The following is a 25450-nucleotide window of genomic DNA, read 5'->3' as shown; positions in this document are numbered from 1 at the left end:
CCAGTGGCTTTCCTTTGTGTCCCCATGGGCCCCTTGAGTGAATTCTGCCCCCCTCTTCTCCCTCTGTCACCCTGCCTCTGAGTGACCAGTCCCACAGCAGTTCTGATCTTCCAGGCCTGAGCATCTTTGTAGCCTGGAGCCTGGTTTTATCCACAGCCTTGTCTCCTCTTCACCCAGAGGTACAGCCTAGGAGCCCCATGTTGGATTTTCAGAAGGAGCCTTCACTTTCCCACCTTTGGGTGTCTGTAGCAACTGCCTGGTGCCAGGCCCCACCTCCCTCTGTTGACACAGACTTTGGGCGCATGCCCAATGTTTACTTCCCTAGAGCCCTGCCCACTTCCCTGCTGGGCAGTTGGGGATGGCAGTCTCCCCACGCAGTGGGGCAATGGCTTGCTCACCAGACATGTCTCCTGTGAATACTCATCACCTCTCTGCTTCCCAAGCCCTGCCTTCTCTAGGGCCCCTCTAGTTCCACACCAGGACAACCCAGGGCTCTTTCCTGGTTGGGGGCAGAAGCCCCAGATCGAGACCCTGTTCTCAAGCCAACTGGTCCTCCTTGGACCTCTGGCCTGGATGCCTGAACTCTTATTTTGGCGGCTGGGGGTAGGAACCCAGAGCCCTTTGGCTCCTTCTGGAAGAAAGAGGCAGATAGGACCTCAGAAGCCACTGCCCTCCTCCAAGGGTCCCTGAACATGCATGTGACCTCCATGGAGTTGTCCACAGAAAGGGGGCCACACCCAGGCTCAAGCAGAGGGAGAGGAATCCCCGACCCTGCGTTCTCTCATGCAGGGGCAGTGTGCATGGGCTGTCCCGTGTGGTGACTGGCTGGGTGTTGTGTGGGTATGTGAAGGACTATGGTGGGTGGGAGCTGTAGGAAGGTAGGAAGAAATGTGTGCACTCCACTAAGGAGTCTCCCAGATGAGGGCCCTTCCGAGGGCAGTGCCAGCTGCTGGTCAGGATGAGGAGGGATGAAACCTCCAAGCCTGAGCACTTCACCCCGCCGGACCTTCACTCCAGGACTGTCCCAGGGGAAGCCGATGGACAACTTTGCACCTGCTCCTCCAGAGATGCAACCACATGGAGCCTCAGGCTCTGGAACCTCCTTTTCCCGCAGCAACATGCTGGGGCGCCATCCTCACCCCTCAAGGCTTCCTGGAGGGGTATCCCCCCTCATCCCTGTCGTCAGAAAGACTGTCCATCTGGATGCCTTTCCCAAAAGCCATGTCTCACAGACCTCCAGCAGACTGGGCCTTAGAGCCAGGACTTTAAGTGTGCCTCAGCAGGACACTGGCATTGCCCCAGGGGCTGTCCTGAGCCCTCTGCCTGCCAACAGCCTCGTGCCCAGAAAGCTGAGCTCCATCTCCCTAACAATCCATCACAAGAGCCAGTCAAGGTCTCTTTCCCACTGGGAAGAGTTGCATACCCTGGGCAGGGAGGCTGCCACTCATGGAGGAGGGAGGCTGTCTGCTCAAAGCTCAGCACCCAGGACTATAGTGCCAGAAGGCAGAGTCCACTCTGAGGGTCCAGGGAACCCAGGTCTGCTCAAACCCAGCAGGATGCCCACAGTGGAGAAGCCCCTTATGAGTTCGTACCTGGCCTTACCTTTCCAATCTCGGCTAACCCAGAGTTCATCAAGTTTTTCGGGGCCAGGGCTGGTGGGGCAAGGGCACATCAGAGCCTCTGCAGGAAGAGGTAAGTCCCGGTCCAGGGGTATTCCCAGACCCCGGCTACTCCAAAGGGCCACCCCTGCTATGAATTTGGCTGTTGTGGGCACAACAAGGCCAGATACAGCCAGACATTTAGCCACTATGGCCACCAACAGATCTAGCTTGGCTACTACTTTGGCTACAACAAACACATCCAGATGGGACACAGGCACAGAGTTTCCTGCTATGGATACCAAGTTGGACATAGCCACAGACTTATCTACCACAGGTACAACCAAGCCAGGCAAGGACACGGATTTGATAACTACAGATCCAGAGAAGCTGGGCAGAGTCATGGTTATAGCAGACAAAGCCAAACCAGATAAGACTTCAGGGGACCCAGCCATGGTTTTGACAATACCAGATCCAGTCAAGCTGGGCACAGCCTGGCCAGACACAACCATGGCTTTGGTTAGAGCAAATAAAACCAAGCTGGGTACAACTATGGATTCTCCTACTTTGGACACAAGCAGTCTGGGAACAGCCACAGACCCAGCCACTGGTGAGCTGGACATTGCTACCTACCCACTAATGCCTAGCATCGAAGCAGCCCAGGACCACCCCACAATGGAGACTGCCACAGACCAAGCCACCAAGCCTGTCACACTGGATCTGGCCAGAGAATTCCAAGGTAAGTGCAGGTATTCTGTTGGGTGGTGCTGGAGGGGGTGAGAGGTATATGAGTCTGGGATGGGTTGAATATCATGCTTGGATAGGTTAGGAAAGGGAGGGAGGATTCTAGAGTTGGAATTGAATAAATCAGCCAGAAAGGAACAGGGATCAAGGAGCTGACGACAGGAGGTGTACCTTGACTTGAATTTAGCCTGCCAGAGGTCAGGTTGAGGCAAGCCATCAGAAGGAAGGCTTGCAGGTAACTTGTGGAGGAGCCATGAGGCTGAGTCCTTCAGTGAGCATCTCCATGGTTATTTCTTTGTTCTCCAAAGAGCTAGAACATTCAGGCCATCAATAGCCAAGTCTAGTTTTTTTTTAATATCTCTATTTTGTTTAAATTATTATTTTGTTTATTATTTTTATGTGGTGCTGAGGATTGAACCCAGGGTCTCACACGTGAGAGGTTAGTGCTCTACCGCTAAGCCACAACCCCAGCCCCCCAAGTCTAGTTTTAAAAGCAAACCACTGCATGGAAATACAGGCTAGCACTTCAGTAACCCACGATTTCCATAGTAGTTTCCTGCTCTGGATACCAAGTTGGACATAGCCGAAGACTTATCTACCACAGGAACAACCAAGCCAGGCTTTCCTGCATGTGAGATAATGACCTTTCCCAAGATCTTCTAAATCTATTCACACTCTGCCTTTTAGGAAGATATCTGTTGTTAAAAAATTGCTTTGCCTGAGATTCTCTTTCTTGGCACCCCTACCCTCAGCCCTTTAGTCTTGAAAGATAAGTTGGAGATCATGCTAGGTTCTCATGCATACTAGCTATATCCCCAGCCTCACTGGAGACGTGTGGAAGTCAACACAAGGACTGGAAGTTCCCTCAGAGAGTTTGTGGCATGTTAAAGTCTCACCAAAGTGGATTAGTTGTGGCAGTAGGCTGGTTGGTAGGGTTTTCCTTTCTTTTTTGGTGCTGGGGTTTGAACCTGAGGCCTCCTGCGTGCTAGGCAAGTGCTCATTGCTGAGTCTACCTCCCAGTTTATTAGTAAGCTGAATGAAACCTAGACCATTAGGATTCTACTTCCGACAGTCGAATTCCCTACATTTCAAAGGCTCAAGAGATTCTGGGTCAGGAAAAAGGCTTGAAAACATCCAGTCCAGTTCCTGAATTGGTTCTGTGGCTTGTCAGCCCCCTTCTCATTTCACCTTGCACAATCTTTCTGGGGACCTCCCCAAGTTCTGGTATTTATTCTTCTCTGTGTGACTTCAACTGTCCCTTCATAGTCAGCCAGAGGCCTGTTCAACTTCTCTACCAGGACATCTCCTGGGCATGTCCAGAGGCAGCACTTTTCTTGAACGGACTCCTGCCCTCCCTGAGCTCTCTCTCAGCCAAAGACACACCAGCCTTTTATCCCCTCATGAGAAACCTGGGTGTCCTCCTTTTCCTCATCTTTCTTTCTCCTACATCCAATCCAGTCTATTTCCCATCTTATTGCTTTACCTTTTCAGTGCTAATTAGTTAGCTTTGCATCACTGTGACCAAAATACCTGAAAAGAACAACTTAAGAGGAGAAAAAGTTTCTTGGGGCTCATGGTTTCGGAGCTTTAGTCCATGGTCAGCCAAGTTCATTGCTCTGGGCCCAAGGAGAAGCAGAACATCATGGTGGAGGGCATAGCCCAGGGAAGCTGCTCCACTCAGAGTGGGAGGGAGAGGGAGGGAGGGAGGGAGGGGGCAGGAGGCCACAGAGAAGATGGACCTTTGCAGGGCATCCTCCAGTGACCCTCCTTTTCCAGCCACGCCCCACCTGCCTACAGTTACCACCTGGTCAGTCGTTTGTACTAGGATGGGCTGATCAGGTTGCAGCTCTCCTAATCATTTCACATCCTAACATTCCTGCATTAAAGCAGGAGCTTTTGGGGCATAACTCATATTCAAACCATAATAGCACCTGACCATTCCCCTGTCTGTCTCCTCCATCCCTCTGCTACTGTGGGGCCTCTTCTCTGTCCCCCTCCTTGCCACACAGCTGCCACAGGGATTCATGTTTAATGTTCCCCAGTGTCTCACCATTGCCTTCCCTTCAGTTCCTTAGCCTGGTTCCAAGGCTGCAGACTCCTCCAGCCTTAGGTGGACATCCTATCTGCACTCTCGTCTGCTTCAGCCTAGCCCAGAGCTCTGGGGTCCCGCAGCTCTCACCTCTGTGCTTTCTCACCACTACTGCCCTCTCTGTACAAAATGCCCTTCCATGTTTCTCTACCCCTTCCATTTCCTTTTCCATCTCGGCTTCACCTCCTCCAAGAAGTCTTCCACAACACCCCTCTCCCCTGGGTGCCCACCTGGGTCCACCCTGTGCAAACTCCTTCCGGTTTTGTTTCCTTCACTAGATCTAGAACCTTTCAGGGCAAGGACGGTCATCCTCAGCCCCCTTTCCCTAGGAGTCTGGTAATATATTGTGCGTTAATTTTGACCGAATGCATGAAAGATTTTTCTGGTGGGTAAACTGAGGCTCAGGGAAGTTTCCGACTAGCCCAAGTTATAGGGCTGATCATCCGGGAGCTGGGCCTGGAATCTGGGTCCCTGACTCAGGGTTCTCAGGGCGCCCGCGCCTGGGCAGAACCGCGGTGAGCCAGCGCAATATCCCAACCACCGCGTGACTCACGCGCGCGCACGGTTGCCCGCAGCTGCCACCGGTCCCCTTCGTCCCCCCGCCCCGCCCCAGACTAGAGGGTAAGGGGCCCGGGAGCAGTATCCAGCGGGAGGAACCCGGACTGAGCTGCGAGCACCTTCCGCGGCCGGGCACCGGGAGTCCGGGGACACGGCGTCCCGCGCACCTCCCTGGCAGCCCGCAGCCGGCCCGGTGGCCGCTCGCGCGTGCGGGCTCCGGCGCCGCGGGAAGGGGAGGGGCCCTCGGCGGGGCCGGCGGGCGCGCGGGTCACGTGGTGCGGGTGGCAGCGGCGGCGGCGGCGGCGGCGGCATCGGTGCGCGCGGGCAGGGCAGCGCGGCGCGCCGAGCGAGCCGAGGCGAGGTCCCGGGCGGGCGCGGGGCGCAGGGAGGCGCGGCGGGGCGGCGGGCCGGGCGGGTGGGCCGAGAGCGCGGAGGGGCGAGGCCCGGCTGCAGGGGCCGCTCGGCCCAGGGGAGCCTGCGCCCCGCTCAGCCTTGCATCCCCGCGCCCTGAGCATCTCCCGGAGGAACGGAGACAAAGGAGGATTCATGTCCAAAGGTAGGGCGGCCAGCTGGGCCACCGGCGCCCGCCGGGAGGAGGCTGCGGCCCCCCGAGCGCGGCCAGAGGTGCTACTAGGGGGAGGGTTGCAGCGCCGAGGGGCCCACGCGCGGTGACATATGCATGGACAGACGCACACACCTCGAGACAGTCTCGGAAAAAAAGCACAAAGAACGCGGAGACCCACGCACGCAAGCAGGGACCCGTATTCTCAACCCCACGCTGGAGCACGCCAAGACACGCACACACATGTACACCATGCACAGGTACCAGGGCCACCTCCAGCCTATAAGAGACCTGTGCGCTGACACTTCAGTCCCCTTCCCCCAATACAGATAGGCACAGCTGAGACAGGCACCAGCTGGTGGTCTCCAGGGAAACTCGTTGGCCTTCTGAGTTCTGGGAGGCGACAGGGGGTGTCCCAGAGGCCCTTTGCTTCTGCGAATGGGAAGGATTAAGGCATCTGTTGTGATTCCCAACTCCCAAGGCTGGAGCCAATGGACTGGACTTGCCCCTGCGGTGGAGGTGGGGTCTTGAAGACTGCTGGGGACTAGGGAAGACCCCCAGCTTGGGAGGGAAAAGGGGGCATCTGTGAGTCAGGGAGGCAGGTGCTATTCTGGAAAGGTCCCCTCCTCCTACTGTCACCTTCCCAACAGAGGGGTGGGGTCCCTGGGCCAGACAAAGACAAAGCCAATCATTTTCCTGTACAAGAAAGCACCAGCATGTGTGCGTGCCATGGAGATGGAGGCACTGCTCCATGGGGCAGAGCTGAGTCAGGTGGACAGTGCCTCTCCCTGGAGCACTGATGGGGCAGGTGGCTCCTAGCAGGAGGTGCTTCAGACAGATCCCCTCCTCTCCAGGGCCCCTGGAAGAGCTGGGATCTTAGGAGGGGTCCAAAGAACCATCTAGCCAGGATGACATACTTGAGCTTCATCCTCTTATGACCTCCATCCTGAGCTCTTCCCCACCCTGGAGGGTCTTCCTTCAATTTCTGTTACAGGGGAGGGTGGAGATATCCTCCCCTCTCAGTATCAGGGATTGAGCCCAGAGGTGCTTAACCACTGAGCAACACCCCCAGCCCTTTTTATATTTTATTAGAGACAGGGTCCCACTGAATTGCTTAGGGCCTCTCTATTGCTGAGTCTGGGTTTGAACTTGAGGTCTTCCAATCTCAACCTCCGAAGCTGCTGGGATTATGTGCCTGAGCCAGCGCGCTGGGCAAGGAGATCTCTCTTAACAGGTCTGCCCTCCTTGACTGTGGCTGAGTGTCAGCTGCTCTGCTCAGGGGCAGCATCTGAGGGGGGAGAAAGGTGATGGTCCTGAAGTGACACCTGCTTTGCCCTGGGGTTTCCATTCATTCATGGGTGCTCACTGTGGAATGCTAAGTACATTAGGCACCAAGATCAATAAGACACGGCTCTTGCCCTGTCCTGAAGAAGTGTGGAAGCCAGCATATATTTGGTGCCAGAGAACTTATGTTCAGGATTTTGTTTTTGCTTTTATTTATTTGTCCATGATTTTGTATAGCCTTCACAGTAACCTGGAAAGGCATGTACTGTCCCTGCTTTTCGGAGGAGAAAACTGAGGCTTACAGAAGTCACCTTGCTAGAATTTAAGCCTGGGTTAGCTGCCCATGTGAAGCTGGCCTGGTATGACCAGGAAAGCTATGGGGCAGAGGATGGAACTACAGAATCCAACTCCAGGGCAACATTTATTTGGTGCCCCAGAGGTCTTGGTGGCTTTGTTAGACACCCTCACCAGACAGTGGGCCCCTGGGGGCAATGACCTTGCTTGGTGTACTTAAGTGTCCTTGGCATTGAGTGTAGGGCTTGGCTGAAGTAGGCCTGCAGTTGACAGCATATGAAATAGCCTGGTTGGGGTTGGAATGATGGAATGAATGAGTGTCATGTGTGAACAGATGAGGCACAGCACAGAAGAGGGACACTCACATCAGACAGGAAAATAGAAAGTAGGAGTTAGCCAGGAGTTGGAGAAGGCACAGGGTCTTCCATCAAAGTTTGTGGCACAGTGACCTGCAGCACATTTTTAGGACTTGTAGCTGATTAGTGGGTGCTTATAGTCTAGGACTGGCATGTGGTCAGGAGGAGGCTGTCTTGCCAGTAGGTGCTCTGGATGGGGCACAGTGGGTGCTAATATGTCCTCACTAGAGGAGTAAAATGTGAGGTCTGCCCACAGCCTGGACCTGCAGCAGGCCTGCTCTACCCATGGAAGTAATTTGGGAATCTGGTAGCCCAGTCTCTCATAAGGGTCTGTCTTTTGGGAATGCTTTCTTAGGATGCTGCAGTTGACAAGCCAGGGCTGAACAGGCCATGAGGACAAATGCTTTACAGGGATCCTTACCCCTCCCATGAATAAGTCTAAGGCTCACCTACCAGGTCTGTAATTGGAGTAAAACCTCTGGTCCCTGCCCCACCTTACCACCAAGTGGGTCTCACAATACAGACTGTAGAGGCCAAATGGGCTCAGCTGATGAGCAGAAGGGAAATGGGAAGGGCCAGTCTGTATGAGCAGCTGGGCAGGAGAAATGGGGCATTGGCGCCCCCATGCAGGTGTGCTGTGTTCAGGGCATGCGCCACGTGGGTGAGCAGAGGAGCAGGGCCAGGCTGCTTGGAGTCAGCTGCTGCAGGGCTGAGCCAATCTTGTTGCCGTCTGGAGCAGCTTGGCTGGCCTACCTTCCTGGGAAGCAAGAAGGAGCTTCGCCAAGCCCTGGGGAGGTCCTAAGGCTTTGTCAGATCTTGCTGTGTTTGGGAGTGACAGGAGAAAGTGGGGAGCGACAGTTTCCTGTGGGGAGAGAGGGTCTTGCCAGTACCAGTGAAAGGACCAGGTAGGGGGTGGGTACAAGAGCAGACTCCTGACTGGGCTTGGGGGGTAGGGAGGGAGGCACTCCTGTCCCCTCTCCCTCCTGCCCATCTGCTGCTCCAGCAGGCCTTCCTGTAAGGCTGAGACTGCAGGGTGATGATTTCGAACCACAGAATTCTAGAATGGTAAAGCTGGGAAGGCATCCGCCAGAGAGCAGGGAGTCTAGTAACTGTGAAATTAGCATCTGGGGCACCTTCTTTCACAAGTGATTTCACAGGCACTGCTTCATTTCTCCTCCAAGTAAGCTGGTGACCTTGAAAGGGGCAGGGGAAAGTGGGTCTGGGACTTTGAGGCACCTGCTCAGTGCTTCTGAGCATCACATCTCATGCAATGCTCATCACAGCCCTAGTCATGATCTTGCTGTTCTACAGAGGAAGAAGCAGACTCAGGGGTCTGCTCAGGTCCACAAAGCTGACCAGTAGCAAAGCCAGTCTCTTTCTGCTTCACTCACACATCCATTTTATGGATGGGGAAATGGAGTTGCTCTATTCTAGAACCCACCCTGGTGGACAGTGGCCTGATGGGGCACTCACAGATTTCTGCTGTGTGTGAACATACTCAGGGTCTGCCAGACCCATGGGGAAGGGCTGTTTCCTCAGCCTCACGTTTCTCCCATGCTGTGTTATCTTAGGCAAATGACGGATTTCATCAGAGTATCGTCCCCTGCTCACCGGACCCACTGACTCTAAACTATAGCTAGGAGGGTGTCTGGGGCTCCTACAGACACCTCTACTTTGCAGCTTATGGGACAGAGGGGACATTGAGGCTGGGAGGTGAAAGAGATGCTCTCTGCAGAGAAAGGTGGCCCTATTTGCTTCTGAAGCATGAAATAGTTGAGGTCAGTGACAGTCAATAGATGTGAGCTGCAGGATTCTCGAGTCTTTGTCCTTTATTTGTCAAGACAGGACTTGGGTCTGAAAAACCTCAGGCACTTCTTAGGTCAGTGGTTCTCTACTGGGGCAATGCCCCCCACGGGACATTTGGTACTGTTTAGAGACATTTTTGATTGTCACAAATGGTGGGCTACTGGCATTGAGCAGAGACCAGGGATACCACTAGGCATCCTACAGGGCGCAGGCCAGCCCCCACAATAAAGCATTATCCAAATGTCAGGAGTACCAAGGTGGAGAAGCCCTGGGTTTAGATGCATAATGTGCTTTGGTGCTGTGGAGTGTGTTTGAAAGTGATCAGCAGCTAGAGAACCCAGTGCTGGAGCAGGTTTTCCACGTGGTTCTTAAGCAAGTCCTTCCCTCTCTGGGCCTGACTCTTCATGTATGCATTGAGGGGTTCAGGCTAGGTAATATTAAGGTCCCTTCTAGTCCCAACTCCATACTATTCCATATGAAGAGAAAAATACTGTGGCTTCCATGTGACCTCTGCTTTCCTCCCACCCACCCACCCCACCTGCCCCTCCCTCCTTGGTTTTGCAGGGCTCCCAGAGACCAGGACGGACACAGCCATGTCAGAGCTGGTGCCTGAGCCCAGGCCTAAGCCAGCAGTGCCCATGAAGCCCGTCAGCATCAACTCCAACCTGCTGGGCTACATTGGCATAGACACCATCATTGAGCAGATGCGCAAGAAGACCATGAAGACTGGTTTTGACTTCAACATCATGGTTGTTGGTATGAAGCCATGGGGTCATTGGAGGGCCTGGCAGCAGGTAGCACTAAGGATCCTATTTCTCTTCCCAGAATGGCCTCAGCCCTGGCTTCTCTAGGAAGAACTCTCTCTAGGAGTGAGAATATTGCCATGCTGACCACAAAGGCCTGGGCACCTTCTTCCCTTAGGGATGGCAGCTTGGGTGGGTGGCCAGCCTGTTCTGCCTTCAAGTGGGTTCAGACAAGTAGCCTCTCTACCACTCCAAGCTGCTTTCAGGTTTGTGGCAGGGGAGGATCATTAGTGCCCTTCCCCGCCTCCAAGAGCTGGTGGGAGGATTGGTGAAAGGTGGTCTTATTTAGAGTCTTTCATAGAGCTTTAAAATTGAAAGGGAATTTGAAGAGATTTGGTCACTAAATAGCATCATTGGGTCACTCAGTGCTGAAACAGGGAGCTGGGCCTCTTCTTTCTTCCCTTTTCCTTCCTTATCCCCAGTATAATCAATCATAGAGTCCTGTCCCTTTTCCAGGGTCAGTATTTCCAAGTCTGGGCTTGGGTTGTGGCTCAGTGGTAGAGTGCTTGTCTAGTAGCATGTGTGAGGCACTGGGTTTGATCCTCAGCACCACATAAAAAGAAATAAATAAAATAAAGGCACTGTGTCCATCTATAACTAAAATATGTGTGAGTATATATATATATATCTATATATTTATATATGTCTGTATTAAGTATATATCCCAAGTCTGCCCTCTTCTCTTCATCCCCCACTAGTCAAGCTAGGTCTGCCACCTGGATTGCCATGGCCACTTGTACTGCTCAAAGTGCTGACCTTCAGGTTTGTGCTTAAGAACTTGGCCCAGGGTGAAACATCAAACAGGGACAGAGTTGATTTACCTTGTAGCACAAAACTGTTATCTCAAGAACCAGTAACAAATGATTTGTGGACCCAGGAAGCCAGACCATAGGCCACACTTGGAGTGACACCAGTCCATCTGGTTGTGTCTCTCCTTCCAATTCATCATCAAGTTACCCATGCTACTTACATCCCATTACTATCCCTCTTTTAACCTCAAGACTCCTATTCTGGCCTGCTCTAACTCAAGACCGCTATTCTACTCCTGCTCTAACTCATCTCTTACCATATCCCACCCAGGATTCTTACTCTTCGCTCTTGCGGAACAATTCTCCTCCACTTGCCACACTCATTTCTACCTCTGAGCCTTTGCATGTGCCATTCGCTCAGTCTAGAACTCCCTTCCTGCTTCTCACAGCTCATTCAAAGTCGTCTTTCAGGTTTCAGCTTCATTGTTGCTTACTCCTAGAAATCTGTCTTCCTTAATCCCAGAACGACTGGATTGTAATTCCCTTTATAATGCTGTTATAACACCTGGTGGTTCTCTCTTTCATAGGGTTTATCATATTGTAACTGTGTGCTTATGTTTTGGTCCCTTGCAACAAAGGGCTCTTTGAGAATTGGGATGATGTCTGAGGCAGGTCTAAGTGGGATTGTGAAAGCATTCTGCCTTCCCCTGCTGGGCCTCCAATTCTAGGACAACACTTAAGAATACTTAATGAGTACTAGGTGCTGTGGTGGTCCATGCCTGCAATCTCAGCAACTCTGGAGGCTGAGGCAGAAGGATTGCAAGTTTGAGGCCAGTTTGGACAACTTAGTGAGAACCTGTCTCAATATGATAAAATAGGTTAGAGGTGCAGCTTGGTGGTAGAGCACCCCTGAGTTCAGTCGCCAGCACAGGAAACAAACAGATAAGCAAACAAACCCCCAAACAACAAAAAGAGAAAAAATAACAACAACAAAAAAATTCATCTGTGTAGTACTACCTAAAAAGAAAAGGAAGAAAAAGAAAAGACTCCAATATTGAATGAACAAATGATCCTAGAAAATATCCCAGACCAAGAATAGCAAATGCAGGTTGTGTATCCCTTATCTGCAATATTTAGAACCAGTTATGTTCTAATTTGGGACTTTAAAGAAATTCTTAGATTAATTTCATTCATTTTACCAGTTTAATGTCTCTAATTTGAAAATCTAAAATCTGAAATGCTCCAAAAATCTAAAACTTTTTGAGCATCATGTCAGCACTCAAAAGTTGTAAATCTTGCAGCATTTGGACTTCCGATTTTCAGTTTGAGATGTCCACCCTGTATAAGACATGTGGGACACTCCTCCCCCATGGCAGACCTTGCTGGTCACTCAGGGTCATGTCCAGTACTGAGCCCAGCTGTAGCCATTTTAACATAATGGTCTAAGGGGCTTCTGCCCCCTGACCAGCTAGAATGAGAGAAGGCCCCTTACTTGCCATTATTGGTCTCATGCAGTTCCCTCCCTCCTCATCTGATCAGTAAAGAAAGTAAGACCCCGCAGTGTTGTGGGGGCAAACTTGACTCCAAGGTACTCAGGGAAGACAGCACAGGTGGGTCTAAACCTAGGGGCTCTTGCCTCCCATTCTGGTCTTTTTACTCCAGACCAGAACTTCCTGGACTTTAGTGTCCATATGATTCTTCTGGAAGCCCAGCTAAGCTGCAGGTTCTGAGTCCTGGACCTGTGGCGGGGCGTGCAGGGAACGCTGATGCTGCTCTTCAGTTGCAAGCCTCCCTGGTGTGATTCTCGTGCATGTTAGAGTTGGGAAGCACTGCTCAGACCCACGGTTCCCAAAAGTGTTTTAGTGGTAGAACTTCTTGGAGGACACACTGCGTGCGGCAAGACTGCATGGGGAATACAGGTGCAGAGAGAGCCAAAGTGAAGGAGCTGCAGGTGGACGCTGAGACCCTGCCTGCCTGCTTCCCCTTCTCTTGCGGTGCCCACTCTGGCATGGATCTCCAACAGGACTTTTTTGTTGTTGTACTGGGATTGAACCCAGGGCCTTAGCACAATTTAAAAACCGCTACGCTAAAATAAAGAGTGGATATGGAGCCACGAGGTTCTTGGGTTCAAGTCCCTGGTCTTGCATTTACTAGTTAAGTTGCCCTACACACATTGTGTGTCAGAAGAGGATTAATCTCTCTAGGGCCTTCTCTACTGGGGATAAAGATAGCTCTGCTGTGCGACTTACAGGCCTGATAAAAAGACAGATTTTGCTAACAGATGTGAAAGTGCTTAGGCACTATGAGGCGGCATCAGAAATGCAAAGTAATTCTGCTTTTACTTTTAGTATATTAAAGACAGAAAGCTTGAGTCAAGCAAAAGAGCAAACCAAAACAAAAACCCACCACATTAGACAGATGCAGATGCTGTCCCCTCTCCCAGTGGTTCTGGGGCCCCAGGAAAGAGAGACTATACGATCCAGTGGCGAATCCCAAGGCCCTCTCCAGTAAGCAGGGTAGCATTCCCATCTGCCTGCTGTCCCCACTCAGCCCCTCCATCCTTTGGTGAGTGGCCTGGATCATAGCCTTGGAATTCTGGAAGCTGGGAGAACTGAGAGCTCAGGAGGTGGACGTGGCCTCTCCCTACCTTGTCTTCCTCCTCCTGCCTTGCTGCAGGCCAGAGTGGACTGGGCAAGTCAACGCTGGTCAACACGCTGTTCAAATCCCAGGTGAGCCGCAAGGCTTCCAGCTGGAATCGGGAGGAGAAGATCCCCAAGACAGTGGAGATCAAAGCTATTGGGCATGGTGAGGACCAGGCGGGGACCCCTCTGGGCATTGGTCAGAGGTGGATGATTGGGGAAGGAATGAGGCATATTGGGGAATAAAACCTCATGATGGAGCAGAATTAAGCACTAAATTCCACAAAGCCAACCCCTTAGACTGCTAGTCCAGGGAAGGGAGAGAGGGCCCTGGATGGAAAGAAGTAGGCCTTGAGCTGGGTGGTGAAGCACAGGTGGGATTTAGACATAGAAGTAGGAAGAAACGGAGAGGGGGAGACCCTAAACTTACCTTTTCCAATAATTCGTCCTGAAGAAAAGAGGCCTGGCTCATAGGCTGCGGGTCACTGGGGGTCAGCTATAGGACTGACTTCTCTATGCCTTTTCTATTCATCCCTCAGTAATTGAGGAAGGTGGTGTCAAAATGAAGCTGACCGTCATCGACACCCCGGGCTTTGGAGACCAAATCAACAACGAAAACTGGTATATGTCTGCCTCTGAGATTTCTGCCCTAAGTCCTCTGCTGGGAAGACATGAACATGGTGCAGATTCATTCATGCTGAGAACCATCTGCATCCTTCATGTTCTGCAGGTTCCTAGAGTCCAGGCAGAGGCTAGGTTCCCTGGGGAGTTCTACCCTTGCCAACCATCCTTGGAAAGCCATTTGGGGGGGTGGGCAGATGGAGAATAGGCAGATAGCCTAGACCCACCAGGGGAGGTAGGACACAGGGTAAGTGTGAGGGGTTGTGATCTGACTGTGTCAAGATGAGTTCCTGGATCCTGTCCTTCTGCTACATTCCATTTATTTATTATTTTTTTGGGGGGTGCTGGGGATTGAACTCAGGGGCACTTGACCACTGAGCCACATCCCCAGCCCTATTTTGTATTTTATTTAGATACAGGGTCTCACTGAGTTGCTTAGGGCCTTGCTCTTGCTGAGGCTGGCTTTGAACTTTTGATCCTCCTGCCTTAGCCTCCCAAGCCAGTAGGATTACAGGTGTGTGCCACCACGCCCGGCTACATTCCATCAACTTTTTTCTCTCCTCTCAGCTGGGAGCCCATTGAGAAGTACATCAATGAACAGTATGAGAAGTTCCTGAAGGAGGAGGTGAACATCGCCAGGAAGAAGCGCATCCCTGACACCCGCGTCCACTGCTGCCTCTACTTCATCTCCCCCACAGGACACTCGTATGTACCACCCCCACCTCTACTGCTAGGCCTGACTCTGGTTTGTATCAGCCTGTCCTGAATTGGGTAATCAATACCTGGATACCAGCTAAGGGCCATCTCAGGGGCCCAGAGGGACTTGAATACAGTCATAACCTTGGTATTTCCCAGAATTTCCACAAGAAAGTCTCACTTTCTTACCAGGAAGGTAAAACTAACCATCATCTGCCTCCATACTGCCCACTGGTATCCCAGCACAGCATGACTGTACCGGAGAAGTTGCTATATGTGAGCAGAAGGCATCCCATTAGTCCAACAAATTCTTGCTTTGGATAAAGCTTGGGGTCTAGGGGAAACAAAAGGGGTGAAATAGGGAGAGGCAGGGCTATTAGATTGGGGCTGATATTTTGGTAGGATGTGGGACCTAGCCATAGGCATCTGAAAGGTGGCCAGCTGGGAGCTAGGAGTCTAGAGAAGGTTGAACACGCAGAACGTGCTGTGAACTCAGATTGTGAATTGCAGGTGGGCCCCAGATGGTCAGGTGTGGGAATAGGCTGAGGTCAGAGATCCTATTGGTATCTCAAGCAGCCTTCCTATGTGACCAGCGTGTGTCTCATAACTCATTACGAGTCTTGGGGCAGAGTTCAGTTCTTAAGAACAGCACCAGCAAGACAGGCCCCAGTGTTTGAAGAAAACATACTCAGTAGAGTTCAGCAATGGGGAAGGAGGGATATGAAACAAGAACCTTGGGCCGGGCAGGACCTCAGTAAAGTTTGGCTTTATCCCTCCCTAGACCTTGATCCACGGTCAGAGGGAACCATCTGAAAACCTGACTTAATGAGTACCCCAGTTGCAAACTGAAGCCAGGTTGGGGCCCCAGAGCCTCAGGTTGGGGAGGAGCAGGCCTTCAGACTAGGGGAGGGACAAAGCCCCCAACTGGGCCCTGCAGAACTAACTTTGGGACCTGGGAGGAGGCCCATACATAAGAGCAGTCCCACAGGCAGAATAAGACACACAAGTAACCGTGACACAAGGACACATGGATGGGGATAACCATCTACAGATGTTTCCAGGAGAAAGAAATCCTTAGGTCAGAAAAGGTGTCAGGAAGGAGTGGTGTGGGGAGAACCTAAGGAGAGGCAGAATTTGCCTGGATATAAGGAAGAAAGGTGGGGGAGGGACTGCGTGCAGGTGGAAGAATTGGGGCCAGTCTGCAGATGGTCATTGATGGTGTGTCAGAGGAGAGGCCGCAGTCTCATGGCCTCAGCCAGATTCCTAGCCCAGTCCTCTCCCAAGGAGGTGCCCCGAGAGGTAGCAGTGGCTAGGGCAGGTGGTTCTGACACTGTCGCCTTCTCTGGGCCACAGCTTGCGACCCCTCGACCTCGAGTTCATGAAACACCTCAGCAAGGTGGTGAACATCATCCCTGTCATTGCTAAGGCTGACACTATGACCCTGGAGGAGAAGTCTGAATTCAAGCAGAGGGTAAGAAGGACCCCTTTCTCCTTTTCCTGCCTCCAACACTTCCTTGCTCTCCTCCAGATCTAAGCCATCTCCTCGCTCTCATCATCCCCCCCCCCAGTCCTCCCCAGCTCCTCCCCCAGCACCTAGTGAACCATTGAGAAGGCTGGGGCTGGCGGTTCTGGGGACCAAAGGCAAGAAGCCAGCGCTGCTCCTGCTGCCTTCCACTCCACAGCCGGCTGAGGAGACCACAGGATACACAAGTATCCTACTTCTGAGAAGTCAGGTTACTTGAAGGACTAGACTAATCAGTCAGTCAACTGCCGGCTAGTCCTCAGTGACATCATCTATACACCCCGCCTACAACTGGCTGGATGCCCTGGAGGGCAGAGGAGGGTGTGTACAAGCCAGGTGCAAAGATAGTTGCTGCTTTTAAGAAAATTATAATCAAACGGAATGCTGAAGAGGTCCCGGATGACCTCCTGGAGGAGGGGACTTAAACAGGCCTTGAAAGAAAGCAAACAGGAGCTTGGGGCGGGAGCCTCACCACTCTTCCTTATGGGCAGGAATACAGCCTGCAGGCCATGAGCACCACCCAGTGGCATTTGGACTTAGGTGTGCTACTTGTTCAAATCCTAGACCCTGGGGTGAGCACACTGGTGTGCCTGAGACTTCCTCCTCTTGGGCTGGGCGGTGGTAATTACCGTTATGTAGGATCTTCCTGCTGTCCACAGCCTCAGAGTGCAGAGAGGACTGGCATCAAAGGCTGGGTGCATCTCCGACTCCACCACACACACTGTGTATGTGCTTATGGACACACACACACACACACACACACACACACACACACACACACCCCTACCTCACACTCACATGCCCTTTTTTCTATGACAACACTTGACCACCTTACTTCTCCCCACCAGGTTCGAAAGGAGCTTGAAGTAAATGGGATTGAATTCTACCCACAGAAGGAATTCGATGAGGATCTGGAGGATAAGACGGAGAACGACAAAATCAGGGTGGGTGTCCGGGCTCTGTTCATCCCACGGATGCTCCTCATGCCCCTGGGACGTATGTCATGTGCTTCCTCTGTCTTTCCACTTTTCCTCCTCTGTCTTTTCTCTATATCCCTGTGCCACCTTGTCTGACCAGAAGTGACATGGGACAAGGAGGACAATGGTCCTGGCCAGGACTATGAACCCACAGAGGGGTTCCCTTCCAATCCCAGACCACACAAAAGCACCCTCTTCCCCACAAGTCTGGCAAAGTCCGTGTGTGGTGAGGCGGGGAACCAAACAACAGAAACACGGGGAATCTGGGTTCTACTCAGATGCTGCCTGGGTTTCCTCCTCTGTAAAATGCAGAGGCTAGACTAGGTGAGTGGCTTATTGGCTTGTTCACTCCTTAGAAGAATTCCTTTTTTTAAAAAAATATTTTTAGTTGTAGCTGAACACGATACCCTTATTTTATGTATGTATTTATGTATTTTTATGTGGTACTGAGAATCGAACCTAGTGCCTCACACTTGCTAGATGAGTGCTCTACCAATGAGCTAAAGAACTCTTAGAAAATTAAATCTCAGAACTCCCATATACAAAACCTAAGAGCAAAGCTGCGTTGACACTGAGCCCTGCCTTCCCAGCTGCTTCTAGGATACCTGCTGAAGACCTGAAGGAGACCCCTGGGCACGACATGTTTCAGGAACTGGCTTAGAAACTGTCAGCCTGTGTGATTCCCAGGGTCCTTCTCAATTCCAAATTTCTACAATTCCATAATTCTATATCAGAATCCTGGAATCTAGTCTGGGTTTTTTCAGATTCGCAACTGAAATCTGAGATACAACCCTCGCTGCTTTGGTTTTGAGTTCCCTCCTCCTTCAAGGGTGGGTAATCTAGCAGAAGCCCCTTACCTGATATAGTTGGAACAGGTAGTTAATTGAAAAAAAAGAATCAACTTGAATGAGGGAAATCACTTTTTAGAAAAGAGGTATATAAATCTTGACTGTTTAAAAATAAATATTTTATGAAATTAAATTAACAAAACAGACATCATATTTATCAAACACTTTTCATGTAGATCCAAGGCCTCTTCTCTGAGAATAAGTCCACTCTTTTGAATTTTTTCTTGAGGTGCTGAGGACTGAACCTCAGCTGAGGTACCTCCAGCCCCCAAAGTCTACTCTTAATGTCAAAGCAGTTTACATTTGTAAAGTCTTTCTGAAACATTTAACTTAATTTTTATAGAAACAGCTCTCTACGTGCATATGACCTCAGCCTACACCTATAGTCATGTGCTGCATAACTATGATGCAAGTGACAATCATCCCATACATTGATATCACCTAGTGATAGAGTCTCTTAGTTTGTGTAAGTACATGCTATGACGACTATACAACACAATCAGCCAGGGACACATTTCTCAGAATTTACCCTGTCATTAAGCAATGCTTGACTAGTTAATTCATCCGATGACAATAATAAGTACCTCAGGCAAATACATTTGGAACAAACAACTGGCACTTGGCAGATGTACAACTCACCCGGTGGAGCAGAAGGGGCCTGGTGCCTGAGAGTTCAGCAGACGCGGGTATCTGCCAGTAGGTTTCATAGGAGACAGCATGAGGCATCAGTGAGTCTGGCTGACTCTTGAGTGGGTGTTGCTAGATTGCAAGGCTTTTCCAAATCAAGCAAAATGTGTTTTAAAGCACTATGAAATGTACAAAGTGCACTCCGGGAAGTGACTTCCTGAGGTTAGCCAGCCATGCAGTGTATTCAGGGTTTCACCCAGGACTTCTGCCTCCTAGCTCAGTGCTCTTTTCAAGGGAGAGAGCCTTTCTCTTGCCATCAATAGTATCACCAAATGAGCATCATAAATGTGTGGCTCAAGGGTAGGCAGCCAAGGCCATTTGCTGCCCTGACTTGGACATTCTGGTCATAGGGGGATGACTGTGAACATGTGTCTGGTTTGTGTTTTTGCCCCTGTCCAGCAGGAGAGCATGCCCTTCGCTGTGGTGGGAAGTGACAAGGAGTACCAAGTGAATGGCAAGAGGGTCCTGGGCAGAAAAACTCCCTGGGGGATCATTGAAGGTAATTAAATGCATTTTCTGGAAGAACCGGCTGCTGATCAATTATCCAGTCATTTGTTCCAACCATCTGGGGTCAGGGCTGTGTCCTGAGATAATGTGATATACAACAAATGCCCATCAGATCCTGTCCATAAGGTGTGTACAGTCTAATTGAGAAGATGATGCTCACAGGTAGGAAGCAATGAGATCCATTTAGTACCTGACCAGGGGGCACCAACTTGGTGTGTCAGAGGGGTTCAGAACACAGATTAGCAAGGACTAGAAAAAACAGAGGAAGGTTTCATGTGAAGGAGGATGTGATCTGGCAGAGTACTGAAGGGCGGCCCGGATGTTGCCTTTTCCATTTAGTTGTGAATTAATGTGACCTCAGGCAGGTCATGATGATTCAGAAAGTTTGCCAAGAACTGCTTCAGGGGTCTCAGTTGATGTGATAACCCTACAAGGGGAGCAGGGCAGGGGTTCCTGCCTCAGAACGAAAGCTTCTGAGGCACTGCAGCCTCAGACAAGTTAAGAGCCTTGCCTGGCGTCACATAACTTTTTGTGTGTGTGGTTCTGGGGAGTGAACCCATAGCCTTGCACGTGCCATCACAGAACTTAGTGGTGATTCTTGGATTTCAGATAATGTGATCCCAAACCAAAGCTCACCCCTTTGTTTTGAATTATCTCTTGTTTTCCTGTAACCCACTTTTGGGATTTTTATTTTTTAAATATTTTATTTTTAAAAATTTTGTGGGGGGGAGTGCATGGTAGGCAATTACCCTACCACTGACAGACTACATTATCCAGTCCTTTTAGTTTTATTTTAAGACAGGATCTTGCTCATTTTCTCTGGCTGGCCTCAAACTCATGATCCTCCTGCCTCAGCCTCAGGAGTAGCTGGGATTATAGGTGCTAGCTACCATGCCTGACCGAGCATCAGCTTTTAAAGATGGCTTGATTGTTCTATGTGTATTACTTTCTTTCAGTCATATTATAAGTTCCAAGGATAGGAATTGTATCTTCGGCCTTGACAAGTTTCTTAGACTCCCTGTGTGTTAGTTTTCTCTTCTGTAAAATGAGAAGAATAACAGTCCCTGTTACTCTACAGAGTCTGGAACAGTATCCTGTCTGTTGTATCCTGATGCTTAATAAATACCTGTTCAATGAAAAAAATCCAGGGAACTGGGTTGGGGATGTGGCTCAGTGGTAGAGTGGCCCTGGTTTGATCTCCAGCACCACACATACACAAAAAAATCCAGGACACTGAAGTAAGCAAAATATAAAACAACCTGTCCCATGCTCTTTTTTTTTTTTTAATATTTTTTGGTTGTCAATGGACCTTTATTTTATTTGTTTAGATGTGGTGCTGAGAAGCAAACCCAGTGCCTCACACATGCCAGGCAAGCACTCTGCCACTGAGCCACAACCCCAGCCCCCACGCTCTCTTTAAATGCTTCCGTGACCCAAACAGAGGTTTACCTCCTGGATGTTGATTCATGAAATGACACCTGTTTTCTTTTGTTTTGTTCATAGTGGAAAACCTCAACCACTGTGAGTTTGCCCTGCTTCGAGACTTTGTCATCAGGTAAGACTTTGTCATCAGGTTTTGACCCAGATGTCAGCTTAACTACTTGGTGTCCAGGGCCATCTGTTCAGATTTACTGCTTCCTGGGACTCCAGGTGTCTGGTAGAGCTTTCTGTTCCAGTTCCGGCTCCTGCCTCAAAGCAGAAGGGGCTTCAGAAGGGGCTTTCTGGAGTGGGTCCCAATCACTGTTGACGTGAAGTGTTAACCCTAGAGGTGGGTCATCTCCTCCTCTTGCTGCCCCTAATTTCATCCCCCTTTTTTCTCACCCTGTGTCCTTCAGGACCCACCTCCAGGACCTCAAGGAAGTGACACACAACATCCACTATGAGACTTACAGGGCCAAGCGGCTCAATGACAATGGAGGCCTCCCTCCGGTGAGCGTGGACACAGACGAAAGCCACGAGAGTAACCCCTGATGACCCCTTTTCTGTGTTGTCACACATATCCACTTCTCCATACACACACATCCCAAGTACCACCTCCAACCACTTCTTCCTTCAGCTCTGTCCCACAGGCCTGTCTGGTATTTGTGGAACATCTTGTCTACATTGTGTATGTGTATGCGTGTGCGTGTGCATGTGTGTGTATGAAAGAAAATGAGTGTGTGTGTGTGTGTGTGTGTGTGCGCGCGCACGCGCGCCCGTGTGTGTGCACAGGGACGAGGTATTTTTATTGCCTTCCCTGAAAGTCCCTTGTAAGTGTGGTTCCTCATGAATGTCTTCTTTCCTCATGTCCCAGAACAAAGCTGTGCACCTCACTCCAGAGGTCTGGGAGGGTTAGACACAGATGCTGGGAGCAGGTGACCCACAGGACAGTAAACTCCTTTTTACTTCTGTCCTTGTCCACAAACTGGGGCTGCAGAAATTCTCCAAGGACAGGTGGCTGAGCTAGACTGGGTGGTGGGGGGAGGGAGTTCAGGGCATCTTCCCTGTGAGTTGGGGTGGCCTGGGTAAGGTGGGGACGTCCTGGGAAAAGGAAAAGGACGTCCACAGGGAAGCACAGAACTGTGTCTGAGCTGGGTTCCTGCAGAAAGAACTGGTGCCTGAAAGTGGAGTACACCCTTTGGTCTGTGTCAAGGTCACTGTTCAAAAGCTACCACGTCACCATCAAAGACTGCTGCTTTTTCTTGCTCACCTGGCTTTTGTTCCCAGGCTGGTCTCCTGCCTCTGCTGGTCTCCTGCCTCTGCTTTCTCTCTTTCCCCCTTTCCCTCCCTTCTTCATGTATCCCTTCTCCCTCCCTCTCCGGCCTGTCCCTGACATCTTTCACTTCCTTTTAGAGGAGTCCACTTAGCTTCATTTCTGTATTTAGAATTTTTGCCCAGTCTACTACCAAAAAACAACTTTAGGTCACCCTAAAGTAAGATCACAAGTAAAAGCACTTTGAAGTACAATCTGAGATTACAGGAGGAATCAGAGCCATAGAGAGAAATGGGAAAGAGTTTCCCCAGTCGAGACACGAAATTGGCTGTGAACTTGTGGGGCAGCAAAGGCAAAGAAAGAAGTCGGGGGGGGGGGTTTCTGCAGTTGACAATTAGAGGAACACATGTGCTGGTAAAATGAAGCAGCTTTTTTTTGGGGGGAAGGGGTGAGGGCATTAAATTCTAGAACAATCAATTCCAATGAAGTATCAGAAAAATGTACAATGTACACCACTTCTCAGTGGTCTGGCTTCCAGGATGGATTTTAGACCACACTTCCCTTTTTCCCATCAGACTTCTGTCCCTGGTGAGCTGGCTTCTCTGTGGCTCCCTTTGTCTCAGACTTACTTGACTCCCTCTTCTCTGTTCTTTACTCTTGGTCTAAGGTGAATTGCAATTGTGTTTGTCTTTCTCTTCCTCACTCCACACCCCTCCTCCTGACTCCTGTAGACATTCCCGGTGACACCCCTAACCAGACATTCAGCCTTTTCTTACCTTCCCATAACCCTGTATTTATTAACAAGATACTTCCCCTGTTTATTATACAAATAAGTTATTCTTTTTTCTTTAATCTGTAAGATTGCTGAAATTTGGGGCTGAGGGAGCCATTTAGCCTTAGGAAAGGAAAAAAAACACCAAGTAATACTGTTTACAACTTTATCCAACCTCCTGTCCCACTGCCTGGTCTAACGTAGGTTTTCAACTGGTTCTCTCTGAATGCCAGCATTTACAATCCCAGTCCTTATCACTCAGGTGCTAGGCAAATAAAATAGAGACTTAAGATCCAAGCTTGGTGGCCAGGAAAAGGGGAGGGGTGACTGGGTCACTGGTACCCCAACCCTGCAGCCTCAGTCTTTCCTGGAGGCTGATTTATCAATCTGCCCTTTGTCTTCCTTTGCCCATAAAGTTACTCCAGGGTAGGCGCCTGTCAGGACAGAACAGCAGCAGTGTTATACCCAGAGCTTACTTCACGTCAACCAAAGAGGCCTCCCAGGCTCCAACAGCGAGTGGTTCTGTATGGAGATATGGGACTGGATACCTGGTACCAGTAGGGGAAGATTGTGGGGTGAGGGCGGGGGCATTGGTGAGGCTGCAGAGGAGAGAGGTGCTTGGCACCGCCAAACCATGGTCTTAGCCTCCCTGGAGAAGCTGTTTTATGTGTCTGCTGCCAGCTGCTGGTCTCCGCACCCTCAACCGTTCTCAACCCTCCTGCAGGGAGAAGGTCTCCTGGGCACTGTCCTTCCACCTGTGCCAGCCACCCCCTGCCCCACTGCTGAATGAAGGCCATTTCAAGCGCTGCTTCTCCCTCCATTCCTTCAGCTGTTATTGCTGCAGGGCTACCCTTTTCAATGCTGTGCTTGTCTAGCCCACCGCCACAGCCCCTCTTGGTCCTCAGCAGGTGGGAGGGGCCAGGTGCCCCTTTAGGACAGTTGCTTCCTCCATTTAGCCAGACCACTCCTCTCCTCCCAGTGGAATGGAGCCCTTGCCAGCCCTGCTCCATCGTCTATTCAGCTGGTCCCAGCCCATCTCTAGGGAGAAAAAAACTCACAAGAGCCGCTTCTGCCCTCGCAACCCATACCAGCTGTTTGTAACCATCTCCAAGGGAAACGGCATGGCTCCTTCTCCATTCATCTGCATGAGCTCCTCTTGGCTTCCCTAAGGGGCCAAGAAAGCAATTTTTCTGCTTGTCAGATTCACTGAGACCAGCTGTGTGAGCCCCTGTGGGACAAGGGTGTCTCCTTCATTGCTTAAAGGTATTTAGAAGGGTGGGTCACTGCAGGTGACCAGGGGAACAAGGGCTGGCATCATTTTTTAAAAAAATCACCACTAGTGGCTGGCCCAGAGTGTGGGTACACACCTTCCCCACCCCATAATGCAGCCACTTAGGAAGAGTGGTCTTCCTGAAGAGAATTTGCTGGAGTTGACTTCCTTATCTCCAAACTAAAAAACAAAAACAGCTAAATATACACAAAATTTCAGAAACCTACAAGCTATACACTCTAGGAAAAGAAAAAAAAGCACCCTTCTGTACACTTAGCAATAAGAGGGATCTTTTCCCACTTACCCCTACTCCCACCCCTGCCCCATCCCCACCTCATTAATGTGAGTAATGAATTAGCTGCCATAGGTGGTCACTGTAGGCTCTGGAAAATACCCAATGGAGGGAAAAGACCCCATCAGATGCATGAATGTTTGCGAATGTCGGCTGCCACTGCCCCTCTCAGTGTCTTTATAGAATCCTCCCTGACCCTACTTCCCCCTCCAACTCCCAGTTTCCACCATGACACAAATTGCTCAAAGGCTGGTGACTTGTGGGCCATTCATCTCTAACCAAGTCCTGATGGAACAAGAGGCCCAAGCCTAGGGGATGCAAGAACGACCCATTTCTTAAATGATACCAGTCCCAGTCAACCTTTTGGTGACATTCTGGTTAAATTTCCCAATTGAAAACGAGCCAACACTCAAACTGGATGTGTAAATGTTGCTAGACTTTATGTGTTGTACAACTAAACATTGATGTTTGAACAATAATCGCTTGGCCTGTACCTTATTTGTGCTCCTTGATCAAATCATCTATTAGATCAACTCATGTGGAGAGTGAGCAGGAATAGTCTTGGTAAGAAGTAATCACAATTTAAAAAAAAACACTTATTGTTAAGTTTTAGGTGGATACAATATCTTTATTTTACATTTATGTGGTGCTGAGGATCAAACCCAGTGCCTTGTGCATGCTAGGCGGGCACTCTACAACTGAGCCACAACCCCAGCCCCAGTAGTCACAAATATTAGAGATGGAAATATCTTGTGAAGTCAGTTTATCTGCAGACCTCAAGTCATTATTTCCTGGGATTTTTTTATCCCAAATGATAAAGCTCTCACACTTGACCTTGAGGGATGCTATGGTTTGCCTTCCTCAGTGAAAACATTTATTTTCATTCAGTTTACTTCCTAGTTTCCCTGCTTCTATTCCCTAAAGACACAGGCACCAAGTCTATGAAGGGAGTGGACTCACGTTGTCTAAAAGCCTCCCTATTATCCAGGGAATGTTTTGAGTTAAGAATTTAAAATTAAGCACTAGTTTATATCTTTCTTGTACTTAAATCAAATCCTTCCTGTCTTTGAGGTGCCCACTCTTA

The 25450-nt window shown here is 50.2% G+C and overlaps 1 protein-coding gene across 4 annotated transcripts; it reads left to right on the top strand.

Annotated features, from left to right (window-relative positions):
• The first annotated feature begins 5402 nt into the window (after positions 1–5402).
• Positions 5403–24796, top strand: Septin3 (septin 3). 4 transcript variants are annotated; one of them, XM_077798241.1, is made up of 11 exons: positions 5403–5545; positions 9856–10047; positions 13520–13648; positions 14022–14103; positions 14671–14808; positions 16153–16270; positions 17170–17265; positions 19236–19332; positions 20844–20895; positions 21176–21269; positions 23529–24796. In XM_077798241.1, the coding sequence occupies exons 1-11, from the start codon at positions 5536–5538 to the stop codon at positions 23592–23594; spliced, it is 1074 nt and encodes a 357-aa protein (XP_077654367.1). In that variant the 5' UTR covers positions 5403–5535; the 3' UTR covers positions 23595–24796. The 4 variants fall into 4 exon arrangements, with proteins under 4 accessions (XP_077654367.1, XP_077654366.1, XP_026261746.2 ...); XM_077798240.1 differs by having other exon boundaries at positions 19233–19332; XM_026405961.2 differs by lacking the exon at positions 23529–24796 and having other exon boundaries at positions 21176–23526.
• The last annotated feature ends 654 nt before the right edge of the window (positions 24797–25450 follow it).

Source organism: Urocitellus parryii, chromosome 5, assembly GCF_045843805.1.
Source record: "Urocitellus parryii isolate mUroPar1 chromosome 5, mUroPar1.hap1, whole genome shotgun sequence".
NCBI classification, from domain to species: Eukaryota; Metazoa; Chordata; class Mammalia; order Rodentia; family Sciuridae; genus Urocitellus; species Urocitellus parryii.
This window is presented reverse-complemented; position numbering and strand designations above follow the sequence as displayed.